Source organism: Anolis carolinensis, unplaced genomic scaffold (genome assembly GCF_035594765.1).
Source record: "Anolis carolinensis isolate JA03-04 unplaced genomic scaffold, rAnoCar3.1.pri scaffold_9, whole genome shotgun sequence".
NCBI lineage: Eukaryota > Metazoa > Chordata > Lepidosauria > Squamata > Dactyloidae > Anolis > Anolis carolinensis.
Genome location: NW_026943820.1, coordinates 28,854,438 through 28,880,994, shown reverse-complemented (window position 1 = coordinate 28,880,994; position 26,557 = coordinate 28,854,438). Strand labels below are relative to the sequence as shown.

General features: G+C 41.5%; 1 protein-coding gene across 6 annotated transcripts in view; it reads left to right on the top strand.

Moving 5' to 3' along the window:
• Positions 1 to 26,557, top strand: part of kctd15 (potassium channel tetramerization domain containing 15) — a 77,841-nt gene that overhangs the window by 12,258 nt on the left and 39,026 nt on the right. For 4 of the 6 annotated variants that reach the window (XM_062961553.1, XM_062961548.1, XM_062961552.1 and 1 more), the window contains exon 2: positions 7,327 to 7,505. In XM_062961553.1, the coding sequence (XP_062817623.1) occupies positions 7,342 to 7,505 (164 nt within the window). In that variant the 5' untranslated portion in view covers positions 7,327 to 7,341. Of the gene's footprint in view, positions 1 to 2,392; positions 3,462 to 3,557; positions 4,206 to 7,326; positions 7,506 to 26,557 lie in introns of those variants that run through there. The other 2 variants (XM_062961549.1, XM_062961550.1) reach the window with 2 other exon arrangements.

Below are 26,557 nucleotides of genomic sequence, written 5' to 3'. Positions count from 1 at the left end.
GGTTTCGTCAGCTTCCTTGCACAGTCTGCATTTTGGGTCATCAGCTGATTTTTCAATCTTGGCCTGAATTGCCTTTGTCCTGATGTCTTGCTCCTGGGCTGCAAGGATCAGGCCTTCTGTCTCCTTCTTCAGGGTCCCATTCGTGAGCCAGAGCCAGGTCTTCTATTATTATTATTATTATTATTAATTGCCTTTGTCCTGATGTCTTGCTCCTGGGCTGCAAGGATCAGGCCTTCTGTCTCCTTCTTCAGGGTCCCATTCGTGAGCCAGAGCCAGGTCTTCTATTATTATTATTATTATTATTATTAATTGCCTTTGTCCTGATGTCTTGCTCCTGGGCTGCAAGGATCAGGCCTTCTGTCTCCTTCTTCAGGGTCCCATTCATGAGCCAGAGCCAGGTCTTCTATTATTATTATTATTATTATTATTAATTGCCTTTGTCCTGATGTCTTGCTCCTGGGCTGCCAGGATCAGGCCTTCTGTCTCCTTCTTCAGGGTCCCATTCGTGAGCCAGAGCCAGGTCTTCTCCTTGTCAGCTTTTCCTTCAGTTTTGTCAAGGAACTTTCCATGCAATGTTTTGTTGTGCCAGCTGTCAGCTCTAGTTTGTAGTGTGGCTTTCTTGTACTGGTTTTTTGTCTGCTGTGCTTTGAGGAGTTTCTGATTTTTGACTTCAATCAAAGCAGGTTCTTCACTTTGCTTTACATATTCTGCCAAGGCATGTTCTTCTTCTTTGACTATTATTATTATTATTATTATTATTATTATTATTATTATTATTATTGAAATCCAGCATATCTATCTTGTTTGCTGTGTCATAATAAAATAATAATAATAATAATTATTATTATTATTATTATTATTATTACAGTAGAGTCTCACTTATCCAACATAAACGGGCCGGCAGAATGTTGGATAAGCGAATATGTTGGATAATAAGGAGGCATTAAGGAAAAGTCTATTAAACATCAAATTAGGTTATGATTTTACAAATGAAGCATCAAAACATCATGTTGGACAACAAATTGGCAGAAAAAGTAGTTCAATACGCAGTAATGCTATGTAGTAATTATTGTATTTATGAATTTAGCACCAAAATATCACGATATATTGAAAACATTGACTACAAAAATGCGTTGGATAATCCAGAACGTTGGATAAGCGAGTGTTGGATAAGTGAGACTCTACTGTATTCTATCCCGCCACCACCTCCCCAAAGGGACTCGGGGTGGCTAACATGGGGACAAAGCCCAAAACAAAAACAAATATGACACTTAAAACCAATATAAGTAAGTAAAAACAATATCAATATAACATTCAGCTATAAAAGGAAAGTTATTGTAAGTGTCTGATAGTACAAAGGCTGTTGGCAGTTCAGCTTGCCATCTCCGTCTCCAATCATTATCATCATCATTATTATTATTATTGAACCCAATAATAATAATATGGTTGTGTTATGGTCTTTGTCATCCCAGAGGGGAACGGAAAGTCATTCCAAGTGTCTGATAGTAAAAAGGCTGTTGATAGTTCAGCTTGCCATCTCTGTCTCCAATTATTATTATTATTATTATTATTATTATTATTAAGACAGAGTATGACACAACAAACGAGATATGTATGCTGGATTTCGTATCACAGAATCACAAGTCAAATACTTCCCAAGCGTTTAGGACTGTGTGATGTATTTTTGAATGAATTATCATTGTTGTTGTTGTTGTTGTTGTTGTTGTTGTTGAACCCAATGTTGTGTTACGGTCTTTGTAGTCCTAGACGGGAATGGAAAGTCATTCCAAGTGTCTGATAGTAAAAAGGCTGTTGATAGTTCAGCTTGCCATCTCTGTCTCCAATTATTATTATTATTATTATTATTATTATGACAGAGTATGACACAACAAACGAGATATGTATGCTGGATTTCATATCACAGAATCACAAGTCAAATACTTCCCAAGCGTTTAGGACTGTGTGATGTATTTTTGGATGAATTATCATTGTTGTTGTTGTTGTTGTTGTTGTTGTTGAACCCAATGTTGTGTTGAGGTCTTTGTAGTCCTAGACGGGAATGGAAAGTCATTGCACGTGTCTGATTGTAAAAAGGCTGCTGACAGTTCTGCTTGCCATCTCCATCTCCAATGACAGTTCTGCTTGCCATCTCCATCTCCAAGCATTATTATTATTATTGCTATTATTGAACTCAATGTTGTGTTGTGGTCTTTGTCGTCCCAGAGGGGAAAGCTAAGTCATTGCAAGTGTCTGATAGTAAAAAGGCTGCTGACAGTTCTGCTTGCCATCTCCATCTCCAAGCATTATTATTATTATTGCTATTATTGAACCCAATGTTGTGTTGTGGTCTTTATCATCCCAGAGGGGAAAGCTAAGTCATTGCAAGTGTCTGATAGTAAAAGGGCTGCTGACAGTTCTGCTTGCCATCTCCATCTCCAAGCATTATTATTATTATTGCTATTATTGAACCCAATGTTGTGTTGTGGTCTTTGTCGTCCCAGAGGGGAAAGCTAAGTCATTGCAAGTGTCTGATAGTAAAAGGGCTGCTGACAGTTCTGCTTGCCATCTCCATCTCCAAGCATTATTATTATTATTACTATTATTATTGCTATTATTGAACCCAATGTTGTGTTGTGGTCTTTGTCGTCCCAGAGGGGAAAGCTAAGTCATTGCAAGTGTCTGATAGTAAAAGGGCTGCTGACAGTTCTGCTTGCCATCTCCATCTCCAAGCATTATTATTATTATTACTATTATTATTACTATTATTGAACCCAATGTTGTGTTGTGGTCTTTGTCGTCCCAGAGGGGAAAGCTAAGTCATTGCAAGTGTCTGATAGTAAAAGGGCTGCTGACAGTTCTGCTTGCCATCTCCATCTCCAAGCATTATTATTATTATTGCTATTATTGAACCCAATGTTGTGTTGTGGTCTTTGTCGTCCCAGAGGGGAAAGCTAAGTCATTGCAAGTGTCTGATAGTAAAAAGGCTGCTGACAGTTCTGCTTGGCATCTCCGTCTCCGACGACATAACAATAAACCCCGGGAACGGTGCCGTTTTGGCTCGTCTTTGTTCCTGTGCCATCTGCACCCGTCATTCCAGGCTCTCGTTGGATTGCGACCCACATCTGCCCCGTTTTGGGCGGGCCGTGGCTTCGTTCCCCATTGTTCCCTGCCTCTGAGAAGCGAGTGGGAGACGGAAAGGTCTATAATAGGAGGGCTCTAATAGAGAGATAGAGAGAGAGCGAGAGAGAAAGAGATGAAGCCGTGCCGCCCGGTGCCGCATGCCGCCTCGGAAGCCGTTCCCATTGGGCGCCAATGGACTTTCTTTCAAGTAAGCGCGCTCGCGATTGGGCATCGCCTCCCTCGTGCCCGGCAGGAGACCCCAACCCAATAGCGAGCGGCTGGAGCCTCAGTCAAACCTATCCGCGAAAGGGAAGATGATCTGCAGGAGAAGCATCTGGCTGGTTGGTAGATAGAGACAACTTTGCATTATTTCCGAGGCTCCTCGGTGTGCCGTTGCTCTTTGGTGCGCTTTTCCGTCTCGCCGGATACGTACCGTGTCTAGTTTGCTGTGTTTCAGGTCTCGTTCTTTGCCAAATAGTATCTTTTATTTCAGAAATGTCTCTTCTCTTGTTTTGGGGAATGATGGGTTAGATTGGGTCAGAACCAGAAGCAGTGTTTTACCTAAAGGTATCCAAAAAACCTTTTGGATTTTTCGGCATCTTGGGTGCCCATGGGGTCGTTGCTCGTGCGCCTGTCTCTCTCGATCTGTAGTATTTGATGCTCCCGTAAAGCTCCCGTCTGTAACTGATTGTGTCAAAAAGCAACTTCTCTGGCTTTTGTGGGCAGATGTGACGTCTCTGCCGGAGATGACTCACCGAATCCGGGAGAAAATCTCTCGCTCCGACTTTTACGGAATCCAATCTTTCTTTTTCTTCTTCGTGTCCAAATGTGGAAGATGATATTTCTTCTCCGCTCCGACTGAGGTTTTGCATCGGCGTCGCTCTTCGGTGGTTGATTTCTGAGTCCGTTTTGGGACCAAGAAGAGAGAGAAGATATTTATATTTATATGCATTTTTGAAGTCCGCAGTGATCAAATAGTCAATCGAGCGAATAGTTCTATCCCTCGTTTTGGTGCCATCCGCACAACAAAGTCTGGCAATTGGTGATCCCTTCAATTTGTTTCCATGTATTTCAGGATTTTTCAGGTGATTTCTAATGGGAATCTGTTCTTATTTTGGTCAGGTATTTACCTTTCTGAGTTCTTTTTTATTGTGTCAGATGTGATTTGAGAATATACTGCAAGTGGCTTCTGGTGTGGGAGAATTGGCCATCTACAGAGATGTTGCTCGGATGTGTTGTCGTCCTGCTGAGAGGTTTCTCTCATGTCCATACAAGCTAGAACTGACAGATGGGAGCTCACCTGACTTGAGAACATTCTGCGTGGCTTCTGGTGTGGGAGAATTGGCCGTCTACAGAGATGTTGCCTGGATGTGTTGTCATCCTGCTGGGAGGTTTCTCTCATGCCCACACAAGCTAGAGCTGGCAGACGGGAGCTCACCCGACTCGAGAGCATACTACAAGTGGCTTCTGGTATGAGAGAATTGGCCGTCTATAGAGACGTTGCCCAAGGGGACACTGCCCGGATGTGTTGTCATCCTGCAGGGAGATTTCTCTCATGTCCATGCAAGCTAGAGCTGACAGATGGGAGCTCACCTGACTTGAGAACATACTGCAAGTGGCTTCTGGTGTAAGAGAATTGGCACCAAGTCTACAGAAAGGTTGCCCAGGGGACATTTTCCATCGCCAAGCTAGAGCTGACAGATGGGAGCTCACCCTGTCTCTCCAATTCAAACTGGCAACCTTCAGGTCAGCAGTTCAGCCAGCACAACATGCCACTGCAGCTCGCTTCTGCCTGTTTGCATGTTTTTCAGGATTTTTCAGGTGATTTGTATCGGCAGTCTGTTGTGTTTTGGTCTGGTTTTCCCGGCTGAGTTATGTATCAATAGCATTTTCTTGGAAATATTACAGAGGTGAGCTGAATATTGCAAATGCCATGTATTGTTTACACTTCGAAGTAAGTACAAGTGTTGAGTATTTTGTGCCGTTTGCGTGGTTTTGTCACGGGTCCAATTCGTCACCTGCGTCTCATTCTGATGTTACCTTGTGCCGAGCAAAGCGACGTTCATATTATTATATTTATTGGAAGGCAAAGCTTGATCTTTCTCGTTCCTTTGCAGTTTAAGGTGCGTTGTCTTTGCGCTTATCTGAAACGCCGAACGTCTGAATTGGCATCGGTAACAGATACATATGCTATTAATGTTATTTGCACTCAGGAGGCGGTGGGTGTGTTTGTGTGTAACTTGGATCAAGGTGGCCGAACACTTGGAAACGGTGTGCTAAGGATAAAAAATAGTCCTATTTCAGTATTTTTATTTTTGTCTTTCAATCAGAGAGTCAGGATTCCGAGAGAACTGGTTATAATTCTTAATTCTGTTTGAGTATGTTATATCATAGTAATGATACAAGGATGCATTGTTGTGTTGTACGTCTCTGTGTTGGAAATTGAATGTTTTAACTATGCTGGAAACCTCCCCGAGTCAATTTGGGGAGATGGAGCGGTATACCAATAAAGTTGTTATTATTATTATTATTATTATTATTATTATTATTATTATTATTATTATTATTGACACAAACACATAGTATGACACAGCAAACGAGATGTATTTGCCAGATTTCATATCACAAAATCACGAGTCGAACACTTCCCAAGTGTCTAGGACTGTGTGATGTATTATTATTATTATTATTATTATTATTATTATTATTATTGACACAAAGACATAGTATGAAACAGCAAACAAGATCTATATGCTGGATTTCATATTACAAAATCACGAGTCAAACACTTCCCAAGCATTTAAGACTTTGTGATTTATTATTATTATTATTATTATTATTATTATTAACAACAACACAATGACACAATATGACACAGCAAACGAGATCTATATGCTGGCTTTCGTATCACAGAACCACAAGTCGAACACTTCCCAAGTGTTTAAGACTCTGTGATGTATTACTATTATTATTATTATTATTATTATTATTATTATTATGATTGACACAAAGACAGAGTATGACACAGCAAATGAGATATATGCTGGATTTCATATATCAAAAAATCATAAGCAGAACACTTCACAAGTGTTTAGGACTGTGTGATGTATTATATTATTATTATTATTATTATTATTATTACTATTATTATTATTGACACTAAGACATAGTATGACACAGCAAACGAGATATATATGCTGGATTTCGTATATCAAAAAACTTGAACACTTCCCAATTGTTTAGGACTCTGTGAAGTATTATTATTATTAGTAGTAGTAGTAGTAGTAGTAGTATTACTATTATTATTATTATTATTATTAACGACACAATGACACAATATGACACAGCAAACAAGATACATATGCTGGATTTCGTATATCAAAAAACTTGAACACTTCCCAAGTGTCTAGGACTGTGTGATGTATTACTATTATTATTATTATTATTATTATTATATTATTATTATTATTATTATTATTATTATTATTATTATTATTATTATTATTGACACAAAGACACAGTATAACACAGCAAACGAGATAGATATGCTGGCTTTCGTATTACAAAATCACAATTCGAACACTTCCCAAGTGTCTAGGACTGTGTGATTTATTATTATTGTTGTTGTTGTTGTTCGATAAGAAATCGGTGTCTCTTTATTGTCCGATCATTGGCGGTTCCTTCGAAAGCAACCCGAATAGTTCCGAGTTTGGATGAGAAACGCCCGGGGAGCCGAGGAAGTCACTAATTTGGAGGTGTCTCGTTACGGAGACAAACTTGCAAAAATAACCCCCCGAATCCTAATTCGCAAATTGGCTCTCGGTTTGTCGGGGGATATTTCACATCTCGCGCCGAAGCCGGCGACCTTTAATTAGGATTTTGCAGTTTGTTTTACGCCCCTGGAGGCTGACACCTTGGAAGAAGATTCCTTTTTCTTCTTCTGACGACGATGACGATGTCTTCTTGCTAATAAGCATCTTTTTCCCCTTCCTTCCTCACCCGCCGGTCCTTTGAAGCGGGCGATGCAAACACACTTAATTACGGAGGTGGCGGCAATTTGTAAGCGGGATACGCGATCAGGCGGAGGCACAAGCGATCTGATGAGATGCTGTGATCATAGATAGAGGGATGGAGGGATAGATCGCGGGGATAAGAAGAAGAATAATATCTCTTTTGTTCTCTTTCTCTCGTCTTCTTCTTCTTCAGGAGGAAGGAAGAGCGATGTCCCGGCTGTCCTTAACGCGCTCCCCGGTTTCGCCCCTGGCCGCTCAAGGCATCCCTCTCCCGGCGCAGCTCACCAAGTCCAATGCGCCCGTCCACATCGACGTAGGAGGACACATGTACACCAGCAGCCTGGCCACCCTCACCAAGTACCCCGACTCCAGGTAAGGTGGCCCCGCCCGCGCCTCCCGCCTCACCTGGTCCCTGTCTGGAGCAACTGCTACCGTCATACCTGTGTCCAACCTGGTTTCGCCTTGAGGAATGCCATGTTGCCATCCCAATGCTCTGATGATATAGACCAGGGGTCCCCAAACTAAGGCCCGTGGGCAGATGCGGCCCTCCAAGGTCATTGACCTGGCCCCTGCCCTAAACTTTAGACTTAGGGTTGACCTAAGTCTACCTGGTCTTTGGAGGTCTCTTTGCTTACTTATGGCCTTATGGGATTGTCTAGATGGTCATTGAAGGTCTCTTTGCTTAGTTACAGCCTTATGAGACCATCTAGATGGCTTTTGGAGGTCTCTTTGCTTACCTATGATCTTATGAGATCGTCTCGATGGTCTTAGAAGGTCTCTTTGCTTAGCTACCGCCTTATGAGACCATCTAGATGGCTTTTGGAGGTCACTTTCCTTACCTATGGTCCTATGAAAATGTCTAGATGGACTTTGAGGGTCCCTTTCCTTACCTATGGTTTTATGAGATTGTCTAGATGGCCTTTGGGGGCCTCTTTCCTTACCTATGACCTTATGAAACTATCTATATGGGCTTTGAGGGTCCCTTTCCTTATCTATGGTCTTCTGATGGCCTAATGATATCATCTAGATGGCCTTTGAAGGTCCCTTTCCTTACCTATGGTCTTATGAGACAATCTGGATGGTCTTTGGAGGTCACTTTCCTTACCTATGGTCCTATGAAACTATCTAGATGGTCTTTGAGGGTCCCTTTCCTTATCTATGGTCTTCTGATGGCCTAATGATATCATCTAGATGGCCTTTGAAGGTCCCTTTCCTTACCTATGGTCTTATGAGACCATCTAGATGGTCTTTGGAGGTCTCTTTGCTTACCTGTGGTTTTATAAGATCGTCTAGATCAGGGGTCCCCAAACTAAGACCTTCCAAGGCAGAGTTTGGTGGGGAAGGAGTTGCCAAGCTCATTCATTGCTATGATAAGTGCCTAGATTTGAATGGCGACTATGTTGAGAGGTGGTATTTGGGTCTGGCTTTCAACTGCATATGGTAAATGTTTTCTCCTATACTTTGTTCATGTTTAAGTCCAAAACATAATCTACTTTCTGGATAACCCTCGTGTGTGTGTGTGTGTGTGTGTGTGTGTGTGTGTATGTGTGTATGTATGTATGTATGTATGTGTGTGTGTGTATATATATATATATATATATATATATATATATATATATATATATATATATATATATATCCTGTTTTGGTGTGTTTACCTGGGCTTGGCTCCATGTTAGCTGCCCCGAGTCCCTTTGGGGAGATGAAGGTGAGGTATAAAAATAAAGTTGTTGTTGTTGTTGTTGTTGTTATTATTATTATTAGAAACACAACAAGATGAGTCCACAGCAGACACCTGCTGCCTGTTGTATTGGATCCCACGTCAGACACTTCCCAAGTGTCTAGGGCTGTGTGATGTATTGTTGAATAATGTGCGCAGATCTGAGTAGGGTGGCCTTCTGCAGCTGGCAGGTGGGGATTGTGTCAGCGCCGATTGTGTTTAAGTGCAGGCCAAGGCCTTTAGGCACTGCACCCAGTGTGCCCATTACCACTGGGACCACCTTGACTGGCTTGTGCCAGAGTCTTTATAGTTTGATCTTTAAATCCTCATATCGTGTCAGCTTTTCCAGTTGTTTCTCTTCAATCCTGCTGTCCTGCTGGATTGCAACATCGACAATCCATACTTTGTTTTTAACATGATCGTGAGGTCCGGAGTATTGTGCTCCAAAACTCTGTCTGTCTGAATTCGAAAGTCCCAGACAGAGATGGTGATGATGATGATGATAATAATGATGATGATGATAATGATGATGCTGATCCAAAAAGGCAAGCTTGACTTTGCCATAAGAGATACCGTTTTTGCAATCCTATGGCTCTCCTGATATTTATTTTCCCCTTACCTGTCCTTATAATGCACCTAGAAACCTTGATTTTGCCCTAAGAGATGCTTTTTTACTGTCCTCTGGTTGCTCTGGTGATACAGATATTCTGTGTCCAGAAGACCTGTTGCAGTCATGGAGACAACTGTATTAGGTCCAGAGCAGTGGTTCCCAGCCATCCTAATGCCGGAACCCCTTAATTAATGTATTTATTTAATCCAGTTCCTCACATTGTGGTGACCCCCAACCATAACATTATTTTTGTTGCTACTTCGGGATTGATTTTGCCGTTTGGGAGTTGTAATTGCTGGGAACTACAACTCCCAGAAAGGAAGGTCAGTTCCCTAACCCAAAGGAGTGTGTGTTTAATCCATGTTTAATCCAGATACATCTGTGTTTGGGTTCACCGTGCTCTCTGGATGGAGGTGAACTACAACTCCCCCAAATCAAGGCGAATTTCCCCCAAAGACCTCCAGTATTTTTTGCTAGTCATGGGGGAGCCAAGTGTAATCCAATTCCATCATTGGTGGAGTTCAGAGTTTTCATTGATTCCATGCAACATCCTTCCAAGTTGGGTTTCCTATGCACGCATGCAAAGTGCCTTAAGTGCTGCGGATACTTATTCGAGGTGTCCACTAATTAACATGTGCAGCATTGACACATCGGTCGTTAACTTTGTTGACGAGATTCAGTCCTTTCTGCCGGAAGTCTCACCGGTTGCAGCCAAGCATCCTCTCTTGCATTGCTCTCAATGGAAGCAAGTCTCGGAAAACGCAGAAAACGGTTTCCGGCCTTCCTTGCGGACACATGTCGGGTTGCAATTAGCGATTGCGTGTTCTGTTGGCACCGTGATAACCCAGCGAACGTCACAAGTGTCTTATTTATCTCGTCTGGCGCTTTTTCCGTGCTGCGCGAGAAGCCACATGTCTCTCCTTTGGGAGACGTCCTTTGAGCACTGCGCATAGATCAGGCTCCAGGGCTCGGCGTCCTTTGTTTTCCTTCTAAGATGGAAAGGAGACTTAATTGCTAGACGGATCCGAATAGGGCAGCTTCTAGGACGGAGGGAGGATTATTACACTTATTGTATCGTCATTATGGATTGTATTCTTGGTGGCTTTTCATGTCCTTGGCTTGGACCATTGGCTTCAGGCCTTGGACTTCAATGCAAAGGAGCTCTCCAAGGTGCTGAATCTGGTTCACTTAATTTGTATTGTCACCAATATGGGGCTTAATTGGCTTGTGTTTGCAAGTGTCCATTGGTTTCCATTTGTGCGATATATACTGTACTAGCTGTGCCCGGCCACGTGTTGCTGTGGCAAAGTGGTGGTGGTATTGGTTAAAAATTGTTGTGTAATTTTTATTTGACGTTATTTGCAATTTATTATTAATTTTATTGTAAGTTATATTTTTATTTATTATATTTTATTATTTTCTTGTATTATTTTTAGTTATTTTATGTTATTATAGTATTTTATTGTATAATTTTTTAGTGTTTTTTATTATTTTTTATTGGGTTGATAGGAGACCAAGTTGGAGGAGCTTAGCCTTCTAACTGGCAGCAATTGGATAAAAGCAATTATTCCTCTCTCTCTAATTAGGACTTTATTTTTCTTTTCTTTTTGTTGTATCAACCTAGAGGCGTGGATGATGGGTTGTGTTGTCAAATTTCGAGGTTGGGGGGCCTGTAGTTTTGTTGTTTTGTGGGTCGCCGTGATGCCATCACTCTTTTATATATATAGATATACTCGAATATAAGCCTAGTTTTTCAGCCCTTTTTTAAAGACTGAAAAAGCCTGCCTTGGCTTATACTCGGGTGAGGGTCCTGGTTGGCTTATATTTGGGTCAGCTTATACTCAAAAATATACGGTACTTTTATTATTTTTCTCTATTATTATTGGTATTACGCTAGAGTCTCACTTATCCAACATAAATGGACAAAATGTTGGATAAGCGATTATGTTGGATAATAAGGAGTGATTAAGGAAAAGCCTATTAAACATCAAATTAGTTTATGATCTTACAAGTTAAGCACCAAAATATCATGTTATACAACAAATTTGACAGAAAAAGTACTTCAATACATGGTAATGCTATGTAGTAATTACTGTATTTACTAATTTAGCACCAAAATATCATGATATATTGAAAACATTGTCTACAAAAATGCGTTGGATAATCCAGAATGTTGGATAAGCGAGTGTTGGATAAGTGAGACTCTACTGTATTACATTTATTATTTTTCTCTATGATTGTTGCTACTATTACATTTATTTTACATTATTATTATTATTATTATTATTATTATTATTATTACATTTATTATTTCACCCTGATCTTATTATTATTATATTATTATTATCTAGTTATTACTACATGTATTATTTCCTGTATTATTTATTATTATTATTATTATTATTATTATTATATGTATTATTTTACTCTATTATTATTAAAAGGATACATAAGCACATTTACATTGAAGAAGATGAGAATAATGATTTAATTAGAGTTGGACAATCTTATCTTAAATTAGAGCTTTATGTAAATATTCAAAAACATTTAACCTATGGATGCTTCAATTAATGTAATTTTATGGGTATCTGTTTTTATTTCTGAAATTTACCACTCTCGGCTTATACTGGAGTCAATGTTTTCCCAGTTTTTTTGTTGTAAAATTAGGTACCTCGGCTTATACTCGAGTATATACGGTAACTTGGAAATCCTTCATAATCATCAGTGTTTGGGATTTTTTTGCCCTGGATTTTGGAATGTCTGTATTTGTATATATGTCCATAATGTGACGTTCAGAAAGAATATACCAATTGGGTCTCCCATTGCATTGAGTCAGGGCACTTCAAGTGGTGTCCAACTGCATTTGTGCTCCGCCCTCAGTCCCCTTCGGGGTGAGAAGGGCGGAATATAAATGTTTCAAATAAATAAATAAATTTGTTATGCTCGAGTATATACGGTACTCATTTAAAAACTATAGGCATTCTAAACTCAGATGTTGCCATAGCATTGAGCCACAGCCGCTAGAAGTGGTATCGAACCGCATTAATCCCACAGTGGAGATGCCCCTTTGGGTTGGTTTGTGTCTCCTGCAAAAGTATCCTTTGCCTCCGACTTGGTCTTCTCCTTATTTGACTTCCCTTCCTTTCTTGGGCCTCTTTCCTGTAAAGAGTTATAATGAGGCCTCTCTAAACAATTTTGGAGTTTTGCGGTAAGCTTGGTTTCATCCGGTTTTGGTTGAAATGTAAATACAGGGCACCATATTTCCCTTTCATGGCTGCAAGATGTTGAAATGTTTGGAGCGAGTCACATTTCCACATTTGATAGTTTTCATTGGGGTGCATCCATTATTATTGCCATTGTTATTATAACTTTACAAGTAGGATAGAAAGTCTCTCCAGGCTTTAAGGATGCAGCAAAATAAGGAGCCTGGACCCTCCAATTCAGAATACTGAGCCTCCCGAATCAAATTTAATCCAGCAATGCAAGGCAATGGCCTGTAATGCAATGGCTCGCAATGTAGTGGCTCGCAATGCAATACAATGGCTTGTAATGCTGTGGAATGGCTTGTAATGCAATGGCTCTCAATGCAACGACTCGCAATGCAATGCAATGGCTTGCCATGCTGTGAAATAGTTTGTAATGCAATGGCTTGCAATGCAATGCAATACAAGGGCTCGCAATGCTGTGGAATGGTTTGTAATGCAATGGCTCACCATGCAACGGCTCGCAATGCAATGCAATGGCTTGCAATGCTGTGAAATAGTTTGTAATGCAATGGCTTGCAATGCAATGCAGTACAAGGGCTTGCAATGCTGTGGAATGGCTTGTAATGCAATAGCTCACCATGCAACGGCTCGCAATGCAATGCAATGGCTTGCAATGCTGTGAAATAGTTTGTAATGCAATGGCTTGCAATGCAATGCAATACAAGGGCTTGCAATGCTGTGGAATGGCTTGTAATGCAATGGCTCACCTTGCAACGGGTCGCAATGCAATATAATGGCTCGCAATGCTGTGGAATGGCTTGTAATGCAATGGCTCACAATGCAACGGCTCACAATGCTGTGGAATGGTTTGTACTTCAATGGTTTGTAATGCAACGGCTCGCAATGCAATGCAATGGCTTGCAATGCTGTAAAATAGTTTGTAATGCAATGGCTTGCAATGCAATGCAATACAAGGGCTTGCAATGCTGTGGAATGGCTTGTACTTCAATGGTTTGTAATGCAACGGCTCGCAATGCAATGCAGTGGCTTGCAATGCTGTAAAATAGTTTGTAATGCAATGGCTTGCAATGCAATGCAATGCAAGGGCTTGCAATGCTGTGGAATGGCTTGTACTTCAATGGTTTGTAATGCAACGGCTCGCCATACAATGTGTGTTGTTGTGCTCCAATTCTCCAGTGGGATTCCTTCCCAGGTCATCCTCAGAGCTCGAGATGCTTGTCTGTTCTTAAGGTAAAAAGCACACATCTGCATTTTGGATGGATTAGGAATCAGCTGGTTTTCCCTATAATAGGCAGTAAGAGCACCTAAAGCTTCAGAGAACTTCTGTTCAGCCCTTTCAAAGCTCTCTGCTTGGGTGGTGATGACATGATCATCATCATAGATGAAAAAATTTCTCCCTTCTGGCAGTGGCTAATCATTTGTGTAAATGTGAAATACTAATCGGAGCAAGCACGCTCCGTTCTTTTTTTGCCATCTGCTTCTCTGGCCCTGGAACTCAACAAAAAAGCTCCTGTTTTGTAGCAGATTTCCTATGAAGCGGGCGAGGTGGTAGTCCTTTGTGATATTATACTTTTCAGGAGAAGGCGATGATTGACAGTGTCGCAAGCTGCTGACAGGTCTATGAAGGCAGCTGCCGTAATCTGCTGCCTTTCAACCCCATCTTCTATGTGCGGAGCCAGGTTCAACACTTGTGATTTATTTATTTACTTATTTATTTACAGTATTTATATCCCGCCCTTCTTTCTCACCCCGAAGGGGACTCAGGGCGGATTACAATGAACACATATATGGCAAACATTCAATGCCAACAGACAAACAACATACATTAGACAGACTCAGAGGCATTTTTAACATTTTTCCAGCTTCACAATTCCGGCCACAGGGGGAGCTGTTGCTTCACCGTCCAGTAGTGGCTGTACTTCCTCATTCCTCTCCTCGTGTTTTGCTGGCAGTTTTATGGTGTTGTAAATTAGCCTCCCGCATAAAGCATCCCTAAATTTCCCTAATTGATAGGTGCAACTGTCTTTCGGGGCTGCATAGGTCAACAGCAAGCCGGGGCTATTAATGGTCGGAGGCTTAATCCGACCTGGGCTTTGAACTCATGACCTCTCGGTCAGTAGTGATTTATAGCAGCTGGCTACCAGCCAGCTGCGCCACAGCCCGGCCCCTTTGACATTGATAACCCAGGAACAAAAATCATAGTGTTACATAGTGCAATTGAATTTGCTCTAGAAGTCAAGAATTCATCCTAGCCTTCCTTAAACTGCAAATCCCAGGTTTTCTTAGGACAGGGGTCCCCAAACTACGGCCCGGGGGCCACATGCGGCCCATCGAAGCCATTTATCCGGCTCCCATGGCACAAAGGCTGAAGGGTTGGGCTAAATGGCCCAAGGGTTCTTTTCCAACCCTCATTATTATTATTATTATTATTATTATTATTATTATTATTATTATTATTATTATTATATCATGACACAGCAAACAAGATAGATATGCTGGATTTCATTTCACAAAACCACAAGTCAAACACTTCCCAAGTGTCTAGGACTGTGTGATGTATTTTCGGATGATGCGCGCAGATCCCAGCAGGGTGGCCTTTTGCAGCTGGCAGATCATGATTTTGTCAATGTCTATTGTTTCCAAATGCCGGCTGAGATCTTTTGGCACGGCACCCAGTGTGCCCATCACCACCGGGACCACCTGCACTAGTTTCTGCCAGAGTCTTTGAAGTTCAATCTTGAGGTCCTGAGAGCGGCTGAGTTTTTCCTGTTGTTTTTCTTCAATGCGACTGTCACCTGGGATGGTGACATCAATGATCCAAACCTTTTTCTTTTCCACAACTGTGATGTCTGGTGTGTTGTGTTCCAGAACTTTGTCAGTCTGGATTCGGAAGTCCCACAGTATCTTTGCGTGCTCACTTTCCAATACTTTTGCAGTTTGTTATTAATATATTAATATTATTATTGACACAATGACACAGTCTGACACAGCAAACAAGATAGATATGCTGGATTATTATTATTATTATTATTATTATTATTATTATTATTATTTCTCGGTGACCACATGGCCAACTATAGTCCGGCCCTCCAATGGTCTGAGGGATCATGAACTGCCCCCCAGTTTTAAAAGTTTGGGGACCCCTGGCTTAGGATATCTCTATGGCACTTAAAGCGGAACGATGGATCTGCCATTGTATGGCATGGACCACGGCACCGAAAATATCCCAGGATCATGTCATTGCCTTGAGACTAAAGAGAGGAAAATAAGGTGCAAACTCACCACAAACTTTACTTAGAGACGAGCAGACAGGAGACGAGATGGGAATTTCCCGGGACTTTTGGCATGTGTTATACAAGGGCATGTGTTTGGTGCCGAAAGGAGGGGAAAGCGCCTCGAGGACATGTTCAAACTGAAGACTCATCCAGGAAAGGATCCAAAGCCAGAGACACTTAAATGTTTCTTGTGGGGAGACACAGACCAAGGGCGGGGAATCCTCGTTCGGCCCAAGGGGAGAAGTCAATTCCAGTCTTGGGTGGGTCCCAAGGCAAAATAATTACCTGCATATTTCAGAGAAACGCTCGACTATTTCATCCTTCTCTCTGTTTGTTCGCAGTAGGTGCATCTACACTGGAAACAGAGCGCACTTTGATATCTCGTAAACTTTCATGCTCCAATGTTATTGTGGGATCCTGGGATTTGTAGTTTGGTCTTCTTTAGCACCAAAGGTAAAACAACAACTCCCGGGATTCCATAACATTGGACAAGGATAGTTCAAGTGATATCAAACTGCATTAACTCTATAGTGTGGGTGCATCTTTTTCGTACAAAGATTTATTCATGGATTTGGGGGGGGGGGGTTTGCAAGGATTTATGCATGGATTTGCAGGGTTTTTTTTAAAGGACTTAGTAATAGATTTGGGGCTTTTTTGCAAGAATTCATGCATGAATTTTGGCGGATTTATTGCAATGAATTAATCATGATTTGGGGCTCTTTTGCAAGAAATTATTCATGGATTTTGGGCTTTTTTACAAGAATTTATGCATCGATTTGGGGGCTTTTTGCAAAGAGTTATGCATAGATTTGGGGGCTTTTTCTTGCAAGGAATTAGTAAAGGATTTGGGGGCTTTTTGAAAGGAATTATTCATGGATTTGGGACTTTTTTGCAAGGATTTATGCATGGATTTGAGGCTTTTTTGTGCAAGGATTTATGCATGGATTTTGGACTTTTTTGCAAGAAATTATTTATGGATTTGGAGCTTTTTCCATGGTATTGTGCATGGATTTGGGGCTCTTTTGCAAGGAATTATTCATGGATTTGGGGGCTTTCCATGCAAATATCTCAAGAACTTTCATACAATGTTATTATGAGATCCTGGGATTTGTAGTTTGGACTTCTTTAGCACCAAAGGTTAAAGGCGAAACAACAACTCCCAGGATTCCACAGCATTGGACAAGGATAGTTCAAGTGATATCAAACTGCATTAACTCTATCGTGTGGGTGCATCTTTTTCGTGCAAGGAATTATGCTCAGATTTGCGGGATTTTTTTTTGCAAGGATTTGTGCATGGATTTGCAGGGGGATTTTTGCAAGGAATTAGTAATGGATTTGGAGCTTTTTTGTAAAAATTCATGAATGAATTTTGGGAGATTTTTTGCAATGAATTAATCATGGATTTGGGGCTCTTTTGCAAGAAATTATTCATGGATTTTGGGCTTTTTTACAAGAAATTATTCATGGATTTTGGGCTTTTTTACAAGAATTTATGCATCGATTTGGGGGCTTTTTGCAAAGAGTTATTCATAGATTTGGGGGCTTTTTCTTGCAAGGAATTAGTAAAGGATTTGGGGGCTTTTTGAAAGGATTTATTCTTGGATTTGGGGCTTTTTTGCAAGGATTTATGCATGGATTTGGGAGCTTTTTTGCAAGAAATTATTCATGGATTTTGAGCTTTTTTTGCAAGGATTTGTGCATGGATTTGGGGCTCTTTTGCAAGGAATTATTCATGGATTTGGAGGCTTTCCATGCAAATATTTATGCATGGATTTGGTGCTCTTTTGCAAGGATTTATGCATGAATATGGATCTTTTTCGTGCAAGGATTTATGCATGGATATGGGGTCTTTAGTGCAAAAAATTGCAATCTTTCCTCTGTAGAATAATCCCACCAGAACATTTTGACATATTCGAATAACGCGGTGCCAAGTTCTTGCGGGAAGATTGTTCTTTCCAGGGGGTTTTCCTGACTGTTGGGAAACCCATTGTTCGAATTAGGAACAAAATAATTGAGAGAATACTCTGCTTGCCTGCCGGCACACTAAAAAGAGGCGTGTCAACCTTTTATAGGAAACCAGTGCACAAAGTAGATGGAAGTTTCAATACAAAAAGACATAATAATGTGCTGTCTGTGAGCATCCCTATCAAACAGATATTTCAATTCGTATCTTTTATTGTTATTCTTCTATCATTGATTAATCTCTGCTCATCCTCCTATCCTTCATCCTACTGGTGCTCTTCGTGTTGGTATTATTATTATTATTATTATATGCAAATCAAATAATTAAAATACTATATAGTATGCTCCCCTGGCTCTTTCTTTAAAAGATTGCTGGAGTTCCCAGCAGTTTAATACGTCAAGAGACTTTGCCCAGGGGACGCCTGGATATGTTGCTGGGAGGCTTCTCTCATGTCCCCGCAAGCTAGAGCTAACAGACGGGAGCTCACCCCATCTCACAGATTCGAACCACTAACTTTCAGATCAGCAACCCAATCTTCAAGTTAAACATTCAGCCGGCACAAGGGTTTAACCCATTACACACTGCGGTCCTAAAAAAACCCGAGATTTCCAGTTGCGGGAATATCCCGTTCTGGCCGGAAAATGCGGATATTCGAATCTCTGTATATCCCTACACTCAGAAAATATGGGATTTTTTATATTGGTTTGTTTGTGAATTATACATGTCAGTTCCTGATTTGTTGTATCCAAAGAACATGGCAACAGGTGAGTAGAGGGCGAAGACTTTATCCGGATGGCAACCATCTTGCAGGATTCGAAATCCCGTATTGAAGCAGTGAATCTGGAGATGACAGACAGAAATCCCAGGACCAACAGGCCTGTGTGCAGACCTGCTCTCAGGTCCCGATTGTTGTATGTCAGCCTGTTCCGTCTGTGTCTGTTAGAATCCTAGAATTGTAGAGTTGGAAGAGACCTCATGGGCCATCCAGTCCAACCCCATTCTGCCAAGAAGCAGGAAATCGCATTCAAAGCACCCCCGACAGATGGCCATCCAGCCTCTGTTTAAAAGCTTCCAAAGAAGGAGCCTCCACCACTGTTCCCACTGTACAGCCTGAATTGGATGTTTATATAGGGAATAATACTTCAGTGGTTTGGGCAGGAATTAAGTGTTAATGAGAGGGCTGAGTAGCCAGAATTAAGAGTAGATGAGCCAGGTTCAGATGACCTTTCACCGAGTTCTGCAAAGTTACACTCTGGCAGTGACTTGGAGACTGTTTCCCCAGGTGGCAGCGAAAAGATATCCTTGACCAGAGGACAGTTTTACAGGAAAGATAGGGAAACCTCTTAGAAACTCAGGCGATCTGTCCGTTTACAACAGAAAAGAAATAATAATCAATCAGCAGCCTCGGAAAGGTAAAATAATGCATTTCTCAAAATCTGGGATTTTGGGGAAGACTTTTATTGATTCATGTAGCTTTCGTTTCCCAGTCAAGGCAACTTTGCCTTAACCCCAAGGTTCGTGTTTCCAAGTGCTCCATCGTTCCAAGAATGTTTTGTGTTCCAGTTGGGCCTTTGGGATTTAATGTTTGTTTTTGGAATTACTTTATCCAAGTTTTGCCAATGGTCTTCTTATGCTATGTTCCCTGTTGTTACCTGCCTTGCTCCGTGGAATTTCTACAGTTTGATGGTTTGGATTTAAATCGAAACTTGAAAGACATTCTTTCCTCAATACTTTTTGGATTGTATTTTTCACTATTTTCCTGCTTTGCATAAACTGCTTGCTGTGTAATTAGTTGGTGTGTTGTTTACAGTCAAAGGGATTTCTGCCTTGTAGTGCGACACCGGGTTTTTTTGCCCCGCATGAAAATCCACAATTTGGTGATGCCTGGAAATGCCCAGGGAGTGAAGGCAAGAAAGAAAGAAAGAAAGAAAGAAAGAAAGAAAGAAAGAAAGACAGAAAGAGGGAAGGAGAGGAGGGAAGGAAAGGGAGGTAGAAAGAAATCTAAAAGGTGTGATTCTTTGGTAGTGGATATAGTTCCAATCCCGATGCCTTATTTTAGAAGGAAACCTCTCAAAAGGCGGAGGCTTTGGAGCCGTCTCTTGCATTTCACATCCATTTCTTCACCCTTTTTAGCAGGAAAGGAGACATTTTACACATTGACACCTGCCTTGCAGATTTCAATGACAGACTGTGATTATGTGGCATGGCCCTCGCAGCATCAAAGGTGACATTTTCTTTTCTTTTCAAAAGCAGTGTACACGCCATCCCAACACGGCACGCAGATCGTGATTGATCAAGATAAGATATTCACTGATGGCAGAGGGCGAAGTATTGCAAACGCCTTCCCAACATTTTCATGGCTTGTTTGTATAATAGTTTGCAAAAAGGCATCCCTATTTGGGAATATCCCAACACCCAGTCAACTTGTGTGTGTGTGTGTGTGTGTGTGTGTATATACACACACACATATACACACACACATATACATATACATATATATACATACACACTTAATCAATTGGAATCTGGGTGCATCGGAAACATGGGAATGGCATGAACATGAAGCCCTCATTGGAATGAAAGCATTGACACAGAAAGCGAGAAAAGACCAGCTTTAGCAAAGCCGTCATCACAAAGTGCCGCCTCTTCATCCTCCACTTCTCCTTCTTCTTCTCCTTCTTCTGCCTCTTTTTCCTCCACCACTTCTCCTTCTTCTCCTCCTTCTTCTACTTCTTCTGCCTCCAGATCAGAATGTCTGCATTTTTCGGCCAGAATCGGGATATTCCTGCAACTGAAAATCTTGCGTTTTTTTGGCCTTTGTAGTGATTCTTTGTGTTTTCAGGGGACATGGTTTGGCCACTTTCCATTTTGAACTGGGAGCTCCTGGGATAAAAGTACGGTGTGGATGGGCCCTACGTGCCTTGTGAAACCACCTGTCGGCCTATGACAGTCCCGTTCATTTTGTATGCTTTTCTTAGTCCCAGGAGCCATCGTTTTGCCAGTGAAATCCTTTGAAATAGAGTCTGTAGCCTCTAGTATTCATTGCCGGTCTCCCATCCAAGTATTAGCCAGGGCTGACCCTGCTTAGCTTGTAAAGTGAGGCAAGAACTAGTGCCTTTATGGTATTATTTAGTCCAGTGGTTTCCAACCATTGGGCCTCCAGGTATTTTGGACTTCAGCTGCCACAATTCCAACAGGTGGGATTATTATGTTATTGTTATTATTTTACTGTTTTGCCATGTCACTGTGTATATTGGGTTTTACTTTGTTGCATTTTTACCTGCGGATGATGTGTGTCATATATGTATTTTATTTCGTTTTATTGCAATTGCCTAGGCTTGGCCCCTGAGTCCCTTTCAGGAGATGGAGGCGGGGTCCAAAAATAAAGTTTTTGTTGTTGTTGTTGTTGTTTATTATGGGAGTTGAAGTCCAAAACACCTGGAGACCCAAAGGTTGGCAACCACTGATTTAGTCCTTGACGTATAATCTCTAATATGTGTACATTGATGTCCCTGTTGAGTTAAAAGAGCCATTGTCTCTGCCCCAAAAGTTCACAAAGTTAGCAAATGTTGACAGATGTAAATAGATGTAAACATCTCTCTTTATCATTATCACAGTTCTTATCACAGTTTACCAGGCAGGTCAACCATTTCAGTTCTCATTAGCAGTGTTGCACCTCAGGTTAGCTTCACCTTGCTAGATACACCAAACTGCACACAAGTTGAAGTCTTTTTAGTTTATTAGAAAATAGAAGATGAAAAGTTCTTTAAAAGCAAAAGTAAAGTTCCAAAAGATCAGTACAAAACAAAGCCTTAGAGAATAATTCAAGAAATCACAAGGAATAAACAAAGTCCCATTAGAGCATGACAAAGTCCCAAGAACATGAACACAAAGGCTGCAAGATAAAGAAAAAGAGAGCTTGCTTCTTGGTTGAACGAAAGTTGCTTTGACAAAGGTTTGTCTCCAAACCCATTGCTTTAATACCCTTTGCAAAGCATGAAAGCATTTCTCTGGCCTCTAACCTCCCTCTTGTTTGCGATTCTCACCTCCGAACCCTGAATTCCTAACGGTCAGCTCAATCTAAGGAACCTGTTTTGTCAAGGTCAGCCTGCTCATTAGTTTGCTGAGCCTCGTTATCAGACTGAGAGCTGTCCTCCTTTCCCAAGCCCATTTGCACCTGGCTAGTTTCAGTATCAACAACATCATTCCTTGCTGTGGGAAAATGAACTTGCACTCCCTGATCCCCATCTTCTACAACAGGGACATTTTGAACCTGATTTTGAACCTGAATCCCATCATCCCCATCAGAGTCAATCTGAGGTTCCAGCTGAGTCACAACAAGCAGGTTTTAATAACAATTCAGCAAGCAGGTAGTTAGTCATTGCAGGCCTTAATATCTTTTAATGGTATCTTCAAAATTATTAACTCTCATTCATTCATTCTTTCCTTCCATACAACTCATTCAAACCCACACATAATATATTTCATGACATTATATATTTCATGACATCTGCACTGTAGTTTATGGCATTGGTGGATTAGATCTGTACTTGAGTGTTGTTGCAAGACTCTTTCACATCCCGGTTTTCCGCAAGGAGGAGAAACAGAAGCAAAAGGGACCCGGGAGAGGGAATATATGCAGAAAGCCTTTGGATTTGTAGCATTAAACAGTCCTGCGCCTGGAAGCGCATCAGTCTGTCATTCGTTCTCAGCGGGGGCCCATTGGCCACAGGCAGAGACGGAAAGAGCGAGGAAGAGAAAAGAGCGAGGCCGGGCTCCGATTGCGCAGGCAGGAGCATGACCCGGCTCCGTCGCTCCTTTTGCTGCGTCTTGCAACCCTTCTCCGGATGAATTCTCTTTTCTTGGCAGTCTTCCTGCTCTTTTAATTGGGAAAACAAGGCCATCATATACCCTAGTGACCCAAATCTAACGCTCACCTCTTTTGGGCTCAGTGGCCTCAGCAAAACGAGGCTGCGCATTAGAATCACGTCACGCAATAATCTTAGTGTTGTCGAAAGCTTTCATGGCCAGGATCACTGTGTTGCTGTGAGTTTTCCGGGCTGTCTGGCCATGTTCCCGAAGCATTCTCTCCTGATGTTTCACCCACATCTATGGCAGGCATCCTCAGAGGTGGTGAAGTCTGTTGGAAACTAGGCAAGTGGGGTTGATATATCCGTGGAATAGTGTCCAGGGTGGGAGAAAGAATTCTTGTCTGTTGAAGGCGTGAATGTTACAGTTAGCCAGCTTGATTAGCACTGAATAGCCTTGCAACTTCAAAGTCTGGCTGCTTCCTGCCTGGGGATTCCTTTGTTGGGAGGTGTTATCTGGCTCTGGTTGTTTCCTGTCTGGAATACCCTGATTTTCAGAGTGTTGTTCTTTATTTACTGTCCAGAATGTAGAGTTTTTTAAATGCTGGCTGCCTGGTTTTGTTCATTTTGATAATTCCCAGGAATATAATAATAATAATAATAATAATAATAATAATAATAATAATAATAATAATAATGGCTCTGAGGGGGAATCCTTTGTTGGGAGGTTTTAGCTGGCTCTGGTTGTTTCCTGTCTGGAATATGTCTAGCTGTGCTTGGCCACTCCTTGATGTGGCGTAGTCTGTTGTTATGAAAAATAATGTAACAGGAAGCATCCTGTGTTTGAAGCTGCAAGGCTGTTCAGTGCTATTCAAGGTGGGCAATGGAGGATCCCCGTAGGTAGGAAGGAGCCATGCAAATGCGGTTTATTTATCTGTGGAATAATGTCCAGGGTGGAAGAAAGACCTCTTGTCTGCCTGATTTTTGATGGAAAGACATAGATTGGATGACTATGTTTTTTGTGACCAAATTTGGTGTGATTTGGTCCAGTGGTTTTGTTGTTTACACCATGGGAATTATGCACATTGTTTCCTCCCTGGGGGAATCCTTTGTTGGGAGGTGTTAGCTGGCTCTGGTTGATTCCTGTATGGAATATGCCTTGCTGTGTTCAGTCACACGTTGGTGTGGTGTAGTCTATTTTTATGGAAGATAATGCAATGGGAAGCAGCCTGTGTGTGATTTGCTCCAGTGGTTTTGTTGTTTATTCCATGGTGATTACGCACATTACATTTATATATATATATATATATATATATATATATATATATATATATATATAGATTGAATGCATTGACTCTAATTTGCATTGTGCCATGTTCCTGCAGAAAGGGGTTGGACTGGATGGCCTTGGTGGTCCCCTTCCAACTCTAGAATTCTAAGTCTGCTCTTCGCCACCTTAAGCCCCTATATCGGGAAAACGTTGGGGTAAAAATAAAAGTATAGAGATATAGATAAAGATGCATTAAATGAGAAAAGCAATGCTTCTTTACTAGTTAAGCAGCAGTGACAAACGTCCAAATACCTGTGGAAACGGAGAACTAACTGGCCATAAGGGGAGGAAACGGGACGTAGTGTCTGTCCCTGATCCAGACAAGTGTCTTGTTGGTCTCTCTTCCTCCTCCTTTGTTGGTTCGTTCCCTCGTTCAAGAGGAAAAAGGAGATGGCGATAAGGCGCTCTTCACTGGAAATCATGTCCCGGGGTCACGGCGGCGGAAACGCAGGCAGGCAGCAGACTTGCCTCTTGAGAGCTGAGCTCTGCCTCTGCGTCGCTGTGTCGGGATTTGCACAAACCCCCTCCTAAGCATTCAGATGCTAGAAGATCTCTTCTGTAAGTTGGATTTGTATGCAGGTATATTTGTCAAGTGTAACTCCAGCCATATAATAATAACCCTAAGATCGAAAAATCAGCTGATGACCCAAAATGCAGACTGTGCAAGGAAACCGACGAAACCAATGATCATATCCTCAGCTGCTGTAAGAAAATCGCACAGACAGACTACAAACAGAGGCACAACTATGTGGCCCAAATGATCCATTGGAACTTATGCCTCAAGTACCACCTGCCAGCAGCAAAGAACTGGTGGGATCACAAACCTGCAAAAGTCTTGGAAAATGAGCACACAAAGATACTGTGGGACTTCCGGATCCAGACTGACAAAGTTCTGGAACACAACACACCAGACATCACAGTTGTGGAAAAGAAAAAGGTTTGGATCATTGATGTTGCCTTCCCAGGTGACAGTTGCACTGACGAAAAACAACAGGAAAAACTCAGCCGCTATCAGGACCTCAAGATTGAAGTTCAAAGACTCTGGCAGAAACCAGTGCAGGTGGTCCCGGTGGTGATGGGCACACTGGGTGCCGTGCCAAAAGATCTCAGCCGGCATTTGGAAACAATAGACATTGACAAAATTACGATCTGCCAACTGCAAAAGGCCACCCTGCTGGGATCTGCACGCATCATCCGAAAATACATCACACAGTCCTAGACACTTGGGAAGTGTTCGACTTGTGGTTTTGTGATACGAGATCCAGCATATCTATCTTGTTTGCTGTGTCATAATAAAATAATAATAATAATAAGATCGAGAGATATATATGTGTATATACACATAATAACAGTGAAAATATGTATGTGGCCATGTGGTTGGGGTGTCCACTTACACAGACAAGCTCCTGCCTCCAGTACTCAGGAGACACCAATGGCCATTCCTCCAATGACATTGCAGGTTATGGTGAGCACCATGAACATGTCCAAGAGCCTTGGCAATGTCCTCCACAAACACCACACTGCCCATCGCCCAAGTGAAGGCTTTCATACGGGGACTGCTCTGACAAAAACAGCCCCAAATCCTCCCATGTCATCATTTCTTATGCACCTGCTTCTCTGCTCCTTATCTCTAATTCTCTGTGCAAAGCAAGTCTATGTGTTTCCTCCATCACAGGCATCCCAGTGTTTCTTACTCTCTCTATTGGTATGGAATTTGCATGACCCCGCCCACTGCCTCTCCCTTAATCCTTTCCTATTATTTTCTATAGCACACAGCTAACAGAGGAATTGATTAGCAACTGAACAAACTAGAGAGGTTTGGGGAGAATTCACCATGATTAGTAGGAGTTGTAGGGACTGGGATGTATAGTTCACCTGCAATTTAAGAGTGCTCTGAACTCCACCAGTGATAGACATGGAACTAACTTGGCGCACAGAACCCACATGACCAGCAAAAAATACTGTATATACTCGAGTATATGCCTAGTTTTTCAGTCCTTTTTTAGGGCTGAAAAATCTCCCCTCGGCTTATACTCGAGTGAGGCTCCTGGCCGGCTTCTATTCAGGTTGGCTTATACTTGAGTATATAGGTAAACAGAGTTGGACAGTCTTATCTTATTAAAGTCTTATTATTATCTTAAATTACAGTTTTATATAAATATTCAAAAACATTTAACCTACTGATGCCTCAAATAATGCAATTTTATTAATATCTATTTTTATTTTTGAAATTGACCCATAGCTGCTGCATTTCCCACCCTCGCCTTATACTCGAGTCAGTAAGTTTTTCCAGTTTTTGTGGTAAAATTAGGTAGATTCAGGTCGGCTTATACTCGAGTATATACGGTACTGGAAGTCTTTGGAGGGATTTATAGGAGTTGTAGAGAGCACACTATGAACCCAAACCCTGATGGATCTGGACCAAACTTGGCATGCGTATAGCAGCTATAGCAGGATGTCCCACGGAAAAAAAGTCTTCGCAGTTCCATAA